At 35.5% G+C, this 14,017-nt stretch overlaps 1 protein-coding gene across 3 annotated transcripts in view; it reads left to right on the plus strand.

Annotated features, from left to right (window-relative positions):
* Window positions 1-14,017, plus strand: part of ank1b (ankyrin 1, erythrocytic b) — a 109,060-nt gene that overhangs the window by 35,214 nt on the left and 59,829 nt on the right. For all 3 annotated transcript variants that reach the window (XM_073824478.1, XM_073824479.1, XM_073824480.1), the window contains exon 2: window positions 12,645-12,746. In XM_073824478.1, coding sequence (XP_073680579.1) covers window positions 12,645-12,746 — 102 coding nt within the window. The remainder of the gene's footprint in view (window positions 1-12,644; window positions 12,747-14,017) is intronic.

The raw sequence follows: 14,017 nt of genomic DNA on the forward strand, positions 1-14,017 counted from the left end.
TCATGATTAATCACATCCAAAATAAAAATTCATGTTTACATACTAAATGTGTGTTTTCTGTGTTTATTTATTATGTATATATAAATACACACACATACATGTATTTTCAAGAATTTGTTTTAGATTTATATAGAAAATATTTATAATTCTATATATAGTCTAAATTAAATAGAAGTATAACTATTCATTCATATAAATATTTGTTTAAATCTATACATGTATGTGTGTGCATTTATATATACATAATAAATATACACAGTAAACACACATTTAGTGTGTAAACATAAACTTTATTATTATTTATAATAATAATAATAATAATAATAATAATAATACTTCTATAATATTACTTAATAATAATAATAATAATAATAATAATAATAATATAATTAATAATAATAGTGAATATAAATATTTAAAATTGTGGCAACATCAATATAAGACATCAATGTTCAATAAATGCTTATATTTATAACAATAATAAAATTATATTATTAATGTTGGTATAATTATTAATATTTATAATAATAGTGTGACCATAATAATAATGCAGGACATGAATAACAAAATAATGTTTTGATGTTTTAAAACAAAACGTGTTATATTGATATTTAAAATGATTTTGGGGGAAAAAGGGAAAATATACTTTAAATATAAACCTAAAATTGCCAATAGGTGGTGGCAAATCACTGCATGAGTGAGTCATTAATTCAACCGATTCATTCAAATGGCTGATTGATTCAGTATCGAAACACGTTGTGTTTTGCTCAGAGATGTAAAAAGTTTCCGTTGCTTTGTTTGGAACTATTTTTGTTGTTGAAATACAACAAAAACAAGAATTGTTGTGTTTAAAATGTAAGTGACTTAATATTACTAGGGATGCACCGAAATGAAAATTCTTGGCTGAAGCCAAACAAAGTTACACACTGGGCCGAAAAGGTTGATTACCGTTGCATAAATTGAATAGTCAATATTTGTTTTTACAGTTTTGTCTTGCTTTTCAAAGAAAAAATCAATTACAAAACAACAAAATTAAAATAATATTTAACACTGAACATTTTTAACATTCTAGTAGACATTATAGCCAACAACAAAGCACAATTTAACTTAGAATTAATAAGTTAGTAAAATAAAATTCTTTGGCCATTTTAAGACCCTCTTCTTGAATCAGGCATGTGTTTTTAATGTACAAATAAATGCAGCCTTGCTGAGCAAAGGAGAATGTTATAATGCATGTATTAATAGAGGCAATTTAAGGCAATTTCGTGATTTCAGTTATCATCCAGTAACCAGCAACTACCACCCTTTCCTCTTCTCATCGAAGACATGCAATGTGGTACTAAACAGTCTTGTGCTGTCGGTGCTTGTAATGATTTTTGCATCTTTCTAGGACACTTTTAAATGCTTTCACACTGCTGACATGTTTGCTGCATTAGTGCACGCCTCGATTTGATTATTCTGCCTTTTCACCGAAAAGCTATTTTCAGGCCGAATAATTTCGGTTGCCGAACATTTGGTGCATCTTAAAGGTTGTATCAGCGATTTCTAGCCTAAAACATAAAGTGTCAATTTCAGCTGACCTTTCTTCACGATCCGCTCGCTGCTTGCCCCATAAATTGTCTGTGAAAAAACTGCGTCTCTCTGGTCAGCCTAGGGTCTGAGATATGCCAAAAAAACAATCGGCACTACCAACCTTTCCACAGATAAACAAACAGTGTTCCAACCAATCAGCGTCAGGGGTTTGGTGTTGTGGACTTTCCTACTGGTGCAGGGATGTGAGGGAGGCGGAGCGAAAGTCCACAACACCAAACCCCTGACGCTGATTGGTTGGAACACTGTTTGTTTATCTGTGGAAAGGTTGGTAGTGCCGATTGTTTTTTTGGCATATCTCGGACCCTAGGCTGACCAGAGAGACGCGGTTTTTTCACAGACAATTTATGGGGCAGGCAGCGAGCGGATCGTGATGAAAGGTCAGCTGAATTTGACACTTTATGTTTCAGGCTAGAAATCGCTGATACAACCTTTAAATATGACCTTGTTTATTGAGCTGTTCATCAAATCAATGTCACTTTTGTAATCTTAATATGGTGATATTAGGAAAAAGACCTTTAATCTTTGTGTGATTTTAACTATATCAGATGAAATAAATATAAAACACATATTAAAGTCATACTGATTTTTTTTACTCCTTTATCTTGAATTTTGGGGAATTATAAATGTATTAATAGACTAAATCAAGCAGTGAATGCGTCAACTAGTCTGACCTACAATCTCATAGTGTTTCTGTGCACTCTCTGGGTGTGTTTTTGTTTGCTTTTTGTGATATACTCAATAATGTCAAATTGCATATAGTTTAAACAACAGTTATAATATTATTATAGGCAGTATTAATCGCAGACCCCTACTATTGAGTGTTTTCACAACACATCATCAGTCGGTCATATTGGCGGCACTGAATGTCAACAATGCCACTGAACAAAACCGAAACTTGCATATTTTGCTGATTATTGCTGCTGAAAATATTCAGTTATTGTCATGTTTTGGACTGTGCTAATCGGTCAGACAGGGAAAAAGCATTTGGAGTACTATAGACTGCAAATCAATGAGAAGAGTGCAAAAAACTGTCTGAGGAACAAAAGGCGTTTATGGTTGACCAAACTGAACCAGGAATTCCAGAGCAAGAATCTTGAGAACATGCATGTTTGTTCTTATCATTTTTGGTCAGTTAGGTGAAATATTAGGCTAATATCTTAATTAAATACTGCTCGTACGTATCTTTACCACTAACTTTAGTTTGTCAAAATATTGCGCCCTTTCCTGTTACTAAGTGCTTCTTTATATGATTTAGCAGCTTCCACAAGTTTTTTCTGTGGTTTCGGTAGCCTAAATTAGCAGAACAGCGTTTTCAGTAGTATATTAACCATGCAATCCATGCTGTTGTTTAGATCTGAGTATTGCCAATATGGCAGCGCATCCAAGTAACTGACCAAATCGTGATGTAAATGCAAACCCTCTTTACCTGCCTCTGTACCTTCCACAAAAGTTACATTTGAACAATGTGAAGGTGAGTGAATGATGGAAAAATGTTCATTTAAACAATATCTTTCAAAGATGAACAGCTATTAAAATACTGTAATTCCAAGCATTTTTTTTAGAATATGCACTACATGGTCTGTACTTTTAGCACTGTCATAGTCATGCTAGCCGATAATAATAGTGTGCAGTAATTATAGATCTTTATTTATAGATCTGCAGAACGCTGTGACCTTCTAAGGATTGTTTTACGAGGCTTTGTGTTTCTGCTTCCTGTCATTGCATGGATCCAGTGGCTGCTGCACTGGCACTGCCTGACCATGCAGTCAAACTGAAGATATTGAGCTGTAACATTTTGTATGTGTTCATTTAAGTGTGTGAGAGGCACAGCTGCATGTGTGTGTGTTATAAATGGCTACCACTATGTAGGTTTCTCTTTCTGTAGAAGTGGGTCTCAAAGCAAACCCTGGAGGGTTCATTACTGCGATTCATCATTCTCGGCCTACTGGTGTCGAGCTCCAAATGACGTCTTTGTCACTATATTTAACAAGTGTGTGAGAATGTAAAGGTGTGCGAGAAGCCAGACAGGTTGTTGAATGTGGCCGTGACCCTTTTCTGTTCACCGGTTATATATCCCTCATAATTACACCGGCGCATGATGTCATCGCTTAACTTTCCGAACTGCGTGTTAATCTGGATCTGCGCTCATACATGAGGGATTATGCAAAATTAATTAATTGACTGCTTTTGCACTTCACGTAAATGAGAAACGTGACTTTATGCTGACAGTTGCCAAGAGGAACTCAATTCCCCCGATGCACTCAATATACTTGTGTCTGGGTTTGGCTTGCTTTTCCTTCACAGTGGAGTCATATTGAGTCTCGATTTGCACTTTGGAGGTTTTAACAAGGCCTAGTGCTTAATTGCTTTGTCAGAAGTGTATACTGATTTTTGACAACTTCACTGTTGTGCCTCAAAACGAGCCAACTATATGTATGGTCATATCAGAGAAAAACTACATTACCCATGATTCTGTACAGCTGCAAAAAGTGCCAAAAGAGCTCCGCCCACTTCCATGAAGCACCAGGAATGACATACAGTGTATAAATTGTTTCTATAGATATAATCAACAACTTTAAATGAATAATTGTATATTTCACCATTGTTTTTAATTCAACTATGTCATTTGCAATGCTTGTTGAGATTGTAGTTCTTTCCTTTACTACTAAAGGAAAAGTTCACTTACAGAACATAAATTTACAGATAATGTACTCACTGCCTTGTCATCCAGGATGTTAATGTCTTTCTTTCTTCGGTTGTAAAGAAATTATGTTTTTGAGGAAAACATTTCAGAATTTTTTTTCTATATAGTGGCCTTCTATGGTGCCCAAGTTTGAACGAGGCCTAGTGCTTAATTGCTTTGTCAGAAGTGTATACTGATTTTTGACCACTTCACTGTTGTGCCTCAAAACGAAGCAAATATATGTACATCATATTAAAGACATGTCCATCTGCATTCATAGTAAAAACTACATTACCCATGATTCTGTACAATTGCAAAACATGCCAAAAGAGCTCCGCCTACTTCCATGAAGCACTAGGAATGACATACAGTCATAAACAAATTGTGTTTTTGAGGAAAACATTTCAGAATTTTTTCTCCATATAGTGGCCTTCTATGGTGCCCTGGGTTTAGCACATTCAAATCATCCCAAATGCATTTGTAAACATTCCCAGCCAAGGAAAAAGGGTCTTATCTAGCGAAACAGTCGGTTATTTATTTTTTATTACAATTTAAATACTTTTTAACCTCAAACGCTCATCTTGTCTTGTTCTGCCTGAACTCCGCTTAAGACAGTTTAGGGTATGTTGAAAAACTCCCATCTTATTTTCTTCCTACACTTCAAAAATCATTTCAAAATCATCCTACATCGCTTCAGAAGTACCGACCCAGTGTTTGCAAAGTAAACATTCAAAGAAGATCAAAAACTCCAAACAAAAAAGGTAAAACTGCAATGTAGGGCGATTTTAAAGTTGAGGGAGAAAAAGAGAGTTTTTCGACATACCCAGCCGAGGAAGAAGGGTCTTATCTAGCGAAACAGATGGTTATTTTCAAAAACAAATGGACAATTTATATGCTTCATAACCTCGAATGCTTGTCTTGTCTCGTCTGTGCGGTGCGCACGCGTGGTCTGTGTGATCCGGGTCAGTACAGTTAGGGTATGTCAAAAAACTCTCATCTCGTTTTCTTTGCTGAATTCTAAATCTTCCTACATTGCTGCAGAAGTACCAACCCAGTGTTTACAAAGTGAACATTCACAGAAGATCAAATGCCCTTTAAAAAAAGGTAAAACAGCGTTGTAGGACGATTTTGAAGTTGAAGACGAAAGCGATAGGAGTTTTTCGACATACCCTAACTGTATTGACCCAGATCACACAGACTACTCATCGCAATAGACGAGACAAGGCAAGCATTTGAGCTTATAAAGTATATAAATTGTCAATTTGTTTAGAAAATAACTGATCGTTTCACTAGATAAGACCCTTCTTTCTCGGCTGGGATCATTTAGAGCCCTTTGATGCTGCATTTAAACCCCATTTTGGAAGTTCAAACTTCGGGGCACCATTATATGGAGAGAAATCCTGAAATGTTTTCCTCAAAAAACATAATTTCTTATCGACTGAAGAAAGAAAGACATGAACATCTTGGATGACAAGGGTGTGAGTACATTATCTGTACATTTTTGTTCTAGAAGTGTACTCTTTAACATCACATACTTCTGGATCCAATTACAAATACTACAAATTTTTTCCGAACCAACGCCACTAAAAAAGTGGACATGCACTAACGCAATGTGTTGCGCTCTGAAATCTCAGCTGTCTTTGAAAATGAATAATGTCTGGATGCTTAAATTGAAACGAAGATGAAATAAGTGTTTTCATTCACAGTGTCTATTCACATTGTTTTGAGTGTGTTGTACTCAAGGCCACATAGTCCTCAGAGTAACTAAAATACATTTACAGGCTTTATAAGCCTTGCTTAGACTTCATTCATATATTTGAAAGGCATTTTTTTATTCTGCTCTTATCTCTTTCTATCTCTTATATACTTTTTGTTATTATTTCGTTGACCTAGTGTTGGGAGCTAATGAATGAAATGGTCAGACTGACTCAAAGATCAGCCATTTAAATGAGGAATGGTACTGAAGCTCAACACTCTGCTTTAATTTAACAAAACAGACACTTAAGCTGGACTAGCTAAATGTGATTTGAAACCTTGTGATTTTGAAACCTTTTTCTTGCATAACAGTAAACATAAAGCTACATATTTGATGTGTCAGAGCAATGGTAAGAACATAGCCCGAATACTCACGACACAAAAGGCCCATTTGAATCTACACTATGTAATTTTCTATTCTTGTATCCCCATCCGCCTTGTTTCTATTTTCATATGAGGTTAAAAAAACAACCCAAAACGTATGACATTTGAAAGGAGTCTCTTATACTCACCAAGGCTAAATTTGTTTAATCAAAAATACATTAAAACATTTAAATTGTGAATATTATTGCAGTTTAATCTACTTTCATTTATAATTAGAATTTTTTAATTATATTAAAGTATGTTTAAAATGTAATTTATGGCAAAGCTGAATTTGCAGCAGTCATTACTCGTGTCAAATGATCCTTCAGAAATCAATATAACGTGACCCTGGACCACAAAACCAGTCATAAGGGTCAATATTTTGAAATATTGACTTATACATCATCATATACATCTGAAATGAGCTGAAATACGCTTAATAAATACGCTTTTTATTGATGTATGGTATGTTAGGATAGGACAATTTTTGTCCGAGATACAACTATCTGAAAGTCTGGAATCTGAGGGTGCAAAAAATTAAAATACTGAGAAAAGCGCCTTTAAAGTTGTCCAAATGAAGTTTTTAGCAATGCATATTACTAATCAAAAATTAAGTTTTGATATATTTAAGATAGGAAATTTACAAAATATCTTCATGGAACATGATTAATCGATAATTTTGACTCATACAATGTGTTTTTGGCTATTGCTGCAAATATATCCATGCTACTTATGACTGGTTTTGTGGTCCAGGGTCACATATGCTGATTTCTTATTATTATCATTGTTGACAATAGTCGTGCTGCTTAAGGTTTTTTGCGGATAATGTGATGCATTTTTTCAGGATTCATAAAAAGATTAATAGAAGGTTTAAAAATAAGTCATTTATTTCAAATTGAAACCTTTTATAATATTAAAAATTATGTCTATTGTCAGTTTTGATCAGTTGTGTCCCTGCTTACTGAATGTATTATTTTTTTGTAATAGAAAATACAATATAATTAATATATCTGTCTATAGTTCTATTTTATATTTTTATATTAACAATGTTATCAATATTCTATTTATTAAAGCCAACTATGAAGCTTATCAAGTTAGTGTTAAGCATTTTGCATTCAATCCAAAATAATAACTCAAGCAAGTAACAATTTAATTTGATTTGTACACATGTTTTTCATTTTGTTATACTGCCATTGTTTTGATTTTGCAATATGATTTTATTTTCTTATCCAATATTTTGAGGACACACTGCGTCCCATGCACTTAACACTAAAACACATTTTATTTTGTCATACTTAGTGTGATTTTGCGTCATATATTTCCTTTTTAATTGGCTGTGCGCAATAAATAGCAATATATTACATCTTACGTAGGTTTCTTTGAACAGAAAACCAGGAAACCAGAACAATTTAGGTCACAAATTTGTTTTGCTCTCTGCATCTTCATGTGCTCAGAGTCAGTGTGGTTCCTGCATCAATAGATGCCACACATGTGGGCTTTTGTGAATCTTGAAAATGATGTCATCGCTCTCCTAGCAACTGCTTAGCAACCAGTCTTGGAGTGCGCCCAGAGCTGGAATCCCTTTAATGCGACTGGGTTTCTGCAGTCACCCACTCAAGATTGAAACGAAAATGTGACGTTGTCGAGTAATTCTCCCTCTTATTCCTTGAAAAGGTCACTAGAGCTGATTTTTTGTCAGCACAGATTGCATTTATACATTTTCATGTTGCCACAGCCTTGAATGTGCATTTTCAGTGTTTTCACCTGCCCATACTGCTCATGTGTGTCACATGTGTCTGTATTAACACGCTCTATCTTTGTGGTATTGGTGTCTTCTAGGCTCATGTGGTTCAGCGCTGGCTTGTGCATCAGGACAGTAGTTTGAGTGGAGAGGGTTCGTCGGAGGCTCAAGGTGGAAAATGGCACTTTGGTGGAAGAGTAAATATCTTAGTACTGCCTCTCAACACTTTACTTCCCTCTCTCCTGACCAGTCATGTGTGGTGTGGCTTCGTAATCGTTTCTGTTTGTCTGATTTTCTTGTGCTTGTTGTGGATCTGGTGGCAGGTCTTGTGTTTGAATGTTGTGATGTGGCTAATAACTTCAGTTAGCTTCGCTAGTGTTCCTGTAGTGTTTCTTTATCATTCTCTCGTTCAAAATGGCTCTTGTTGTGTTTTAAGTGTGTGAATTTATTCATATTCCTAACATGAGATTCTGTGTGTGTTTAAGTGCGTGTTTCTGTGTGTTTATCAGATGGTTTTTGCGGTAAAAAGCTCACTCTGGAATCATCTCCTGCTGTGGACTATGATTGCTGATATCTGTCAAAATGTCACTTACACTTATAAGCAGATATACTGCAGAGATTATAGAGGGATATAAATATCAAACAAAAAAATGAGCGCAAGTACAAACTGAAATTTTCATTAAAAAACAATAATAAAAAAATGGTGGCATACCTGCTGTTCATTGCATTTTATACAGTTGAGATCAGAAGTTTACATCCCCTTTTCAGAATCTGCAAAATGTTACTTATTTTACCAAAATAAGAGGGATCATACAAAATGCATGTTATTGTTTATTTAGTACTGACCTGAAGATATTTCACATAAAAGATATTTACTTGTAGTCCACAAAAGAAAATAATAGTTGAATTTATAAAAATGAGCCCATTCAAAAGTTTACACCCCCTTGATTCTTAATACTGTTTTGTTACCTGAATGATCCACAGCTGTGTTTTTTTATTTAATGATAATTGTTCATGAGTCCCTTGTTTGTCCTGAACAGTTAAACTGTCCGCTGTTCTTCAGAAAGATCCTTCAGGTCCCACAAATTCTTTGGTTTTCCAGCATTTTTGTGTATTTGAACCCTTTCCAACAATGACTGTATGATTTTGAGATCCATCTTTTCTCATTGAGGACAACTGAGGGACTCATATGCAACTATTACGGAAGGTTCAAACACTCACTTATGCTCCAGAAGGAAAAACCATGCATTAAAACTTTTTGAATGTGAAGATCAAGCAAAATTTAACTTATTTTGTCTTCCTGGAAACATGTAAGTATCTTCTGTAGTCTCTGAAGGGCAATACTAAATAAAAAATATGATATTTAGGCAAAATGAGAAAAATGTACACATCACCATTCTGCTTATTCGGCTCTTAATGCATCATTTCTCCTAACGGTAGTTTTTATAAATTCAGCTGTTATTTTCTCTTGTAGACTATATGTAAACATCTTTTATGTGAAATTTCTTAACCAGGTCAGTACTAAATAAACAATAACATGAACTTTGTATGATCCCTCTTATTTTGTTAAAATAATTAACATTTAGCAGATTTTGAAAGGGGGATGTAAACTTTTGACCTCAAGTGTGTATATAGATATATAGATAGATAGATCAAAATAACCCCAAACTTGAAATTAAATTTATTATAAATAATGTATACCTTCTAGTATACATAGTATATCACATACTGTATAAAAACTGGCCATCGTTTGAGTAATTGCTTTGTTAACTCATTTACAATTTGTCACCAGGTACTAAAAATACATTCACATTGCCACGCTTGAAGAAGGCTGTGTCATGATCGGGGGTGCTGTGCCAATTTCATGCTGATGACAATTTGATGCCAAGCCCATGACAAGATCAACCAGCATGTCCTTTTCAGTACCTCAGAGACAAGTCAATCCATCAGAATTATGTTCGAGGTGGACTTTCCTTTTTTTAGGAAGATAATGACCCAAAACACTTTTCAAAGTTGTTTAAGAGCTATCAAAAAAAGTAACAACTCTGTGTTCAGAGTGTCAACTCAATACCAAAATACACCACAGAATGTATTAAAGAATGTATGAGAAAGAATGAGAATAGACCACACATTTGTATTTGTGTGAAAGAGGAAAAAAAAGACTTTTTCCATATTTAACTGCTAGAAACAGGTCCCCGATGCATCTACCAACCCAGAAAATGTGAAAAAGGACAACCTTTGTTTTGGTTAGCCTTTCTCTATAAGCATGTGAAAGAAAGTGACCACCCAGCTCCCTCCGTGCAAAGTAAATGTTTCAACCCGCAGCGCTGCCATTTTTTTTTTTCGCAAGCAACAACGGTGTACCAGTTCCAATGCCATGGAAGTTCGAGCATAGTATGCAAACTGTTCTGTTGTTGGCTGCACAGATGAGCACAAAACACTATTTACAGCCTCAAAGTAGACAAGAGAGTAGTGCATTTATTGATTTATTTACTGTATATTACACTGCTGCCACACAGATCTAATATAAACATGTGATTTCTTTCCCAGTTGTTTACCTTCACAGACATTTCTTGTGACCCCTGTGTATTTTTAACATAAGCTTGTGTGTATTTGACAGTTAAAGCGCAATAAGACACGAAAGAACTTAGCTTAGTACTCACATTTTCAAAATAATATAAATGAAATGTGGGGTATTTTGAGCTGAAACTTCACGGATACATTCTGGGACTCCTGAGACTTGACATTTTGTAAAAAGGGGCATAATAGGTCACCTTTAAAGAATCAGCAGGCTGATTGTGAATAATGATTGATAAAGAATGACTTTTCAAAAAGGAAATTGATGTAGGCCTCAAAATTAAATCCTAAAGTGATTCAGCGGTTCCTTTCAATAAGAAATGATGGCGCACAAACACTATTGCTGCACAGTCATGTTGACAGATGTATTTTGCTATGCTACCTGAGGACTGAGCAAATGAGGGTTCAAAATGACTTCTTTCACCTCACTCAGTATTCCATCCACATCTTCCATTGAGGGGGAGACCGGCCTGTCAATCATCCCAATTGAATAACAAAGTGGAGACAATCTGAAATTTCTGGACTGCAGAGAATCTGACAAATCAATTCAAGGACTCAATGTAACTGTGACCACATCAGAGCAAATTGCATTAGTCATCCCATGGAAAACCACAAAATATCGCTCATGGATTTTTTAACACTGAGCAGCAGGAATGACGAATTCTGGGTAGGGAGCCGAAGGCGCAAAATGAACAGGGTGATATAGACTCATGTTTTAGAAAGATTGCACTGCAGATGGGAATCTGAAAAGCTCTCTGTTCTGGACACGTTAGCATGAACGCTACAGGAGGGAGAGAGAAAGACGAAAGAGAGAGTTGGGAACAGTAGGTATGGAGGTTGTTAGCTATTCCACTGAGAAAAGAACAGCTGAGATCAAGAGGAACGCTCTGTAGACAGACAGACAGACAAAGAGAGACATGCACAGATGACAGATGAAAAACAACAAAGAACTTCGACTAACAGAATATTAATACAGATGTTTGTGAAGAAAGTAGGTCTTTGCAGCTTTGCATAGCTTGCATGACTTGAAAAAAATGGTATTACACTTGCTTTTTAAATCACTTTTTATGTGCTCAAATGTGATTAATAAATATATAATTGTAAATATTATTATTATTTTCCGTTTATTATTATTTAGTGATATTTAATCCCACAGTGTATGATTTCTGAGCCACTACTTAAAGGGACATTAAAGGAATAGTTTACCCAAAAATTAAAAATCTGTCCTTAATTACTCACGTAGTTGTGTGTTTTGTTAGTCCAGAGATTAACAAAAGTCTTACATGAGGATGAGTAATTAATGACAGAATTTTCATTTCAGGGTTAACTATCCCTTTAAATGGAGTTGCAAAAACAATGCCTGTTTTCACAAACACACCTTCTGCCTGCCATTGGTCAAGTACCAGTTTGTTTCGCCCACAAACTCACACCATTGGTTGAGCAGATGTTTCTATGTTGAGCTGGTCTAGATGCTTTTTGATACACTTGACAAGAAAATCAACCTTCGGGTCAAATGCTTTACTTTTTCTCCACAGAATATGCTGGGTTACAAGAATGTATTTTAAAAATGTATGCACTTCAGCTTTAAAGTCTTTAGAGGCAAAACCAGCCTTGTATATAAAACCACACTCCATACATTTAGAAAATTCAATGATTTTACACAGAGAAAAATTAATTCAGTAACTGATGGGTTGGTGTTATATGGCCCCTGAGCCTGCTGAAACCAGATCTTCTCATCTTCTCTGTGGACCTGCACAACATGAATGAATTCCTAATTAGAGCTGTAAGTCAGACTGTCTCACTGATGTTTTATTAAGTGCTAAACATCCAAAAGACCTTGTGCAAAAAAAAAAAAAAAAAAAAAGTCATTTAACAATCCATTTCTCTATTGTTGGATTTATTTATTCTTTCTTTTTCTCTCTCTCATCTCAGGCGGATACAACAACCAGTTTCCTCCGTGCTGCACGCTCAGGTAATCTGGAAAAGGCTCTGGATCATATCAAAAATGGGATAGACATCAACATAGCCAATCAGGTGAAGCAAAAATCCTTTAATTTCAAGCATGTGTGTGTATGTTTTGGTGTGAATGTAAGCCCTAATTTTTCATAGTGTTGTTTTTTGGCAAAATGCAAGGAAACCAAAGTGGGTCCTCTATTGGAGCATTAACACAGAAGTTGTAAACAGTATTGAACACAACAGGAAGGTTAGAAATCACTCAGAACACAATGCCAGTCTCCATGCCTTGAAAGCACAAAATAACTTTGAAGCCTATTAATAGCACTGCCTAAATTCAGAAATTGCTATTTAGAGCTATAAATGCATCATTCTGTAGATTAGGATCCACATCTGTGTGTGTGTGTGTGTGTGTGTGTGTGTGTGTGTGTGTGTGTGTGTGTGTGTGTGTGTGTGTGTTTTCTTTTCTGTATTAACCCCCCAACGTTCTTGTGGTTGGACAGTACAGCTGTGTTTACAGTGTCAATGCAGAGCTGTGTTCAATGCCCTAATCAGTAAATTGCCGTAATTAATCAAGCCAGCACGTTTTCCTCCTCTAACCCTGTCATCGGTCATGCTTTTGCACCCACTTGCATCATAACACTCTGTGTTACATGCTTTAAATAGCATATTGTGATATTTGCAGAAGAGCCATGTTTGGTTCTCAGAGAAGGGGTTAGTGAATGGACCAGAGCGGCTGGCTGGCTTCCCGCATTGAAAAGCTCTGAAAATGAACGCCCACTCTGTATGCTCGCAGCACACACACACTCACTTCAACTACTACACCACCTTATAACATCATTCACAGACAGGATTCCATCGGGAACCTGCAACGGCCTCCGATATGCAACCTAGACTGCATTTCCATGCATCTTGGAGGTCTTTATAATTACGTGTTTGGATAAACTGAAGGTATACGTCCCCTGTGTGATGCTGATATCACAGCGTGAATGTCATTGTGCTGTCGCAACACATTTTGTGAGAAGCTTAGACCGGTTTGACAGTGAGACGGATTAAGCCCTAGGCATGGTTGCTTTGGGACTAGAGAAAATTTGGGAAATCAGCAAAACCGTAGTTTAAAGCTCAGAGCATGTGCTTCATTTTCACCTCACCTCTGAGCAGGTAATAGTTCATGAGATTTTTAGACAATTGATGATCTTGTCCTAGAGTGTAATTTGTCTTTATTTTGCAAGTGACTAACTAACGGCTGTAAGTAGTGCTAATGATATTAAGCCTTTTCATCTTTTAAGATCTAATGATGATAGAGCTAAAAATAATCAATGAATTGGATAAAATTGTTAATGTCTTTTTTT

This window comes from Garra rufa, chromosome 19 (assembly GCF_049309525.1).
Source record: "Garra rufa chromosome 19, GarRuf1.0, whole genome shotgun sequence".
In the NCBI taxonomy this organism is placed as follows: Eukaryota; Metazoa; Chordata; class Actinopteri; order Cypriniformes; family Cyprinidae; genus Garra; species Garra rufa.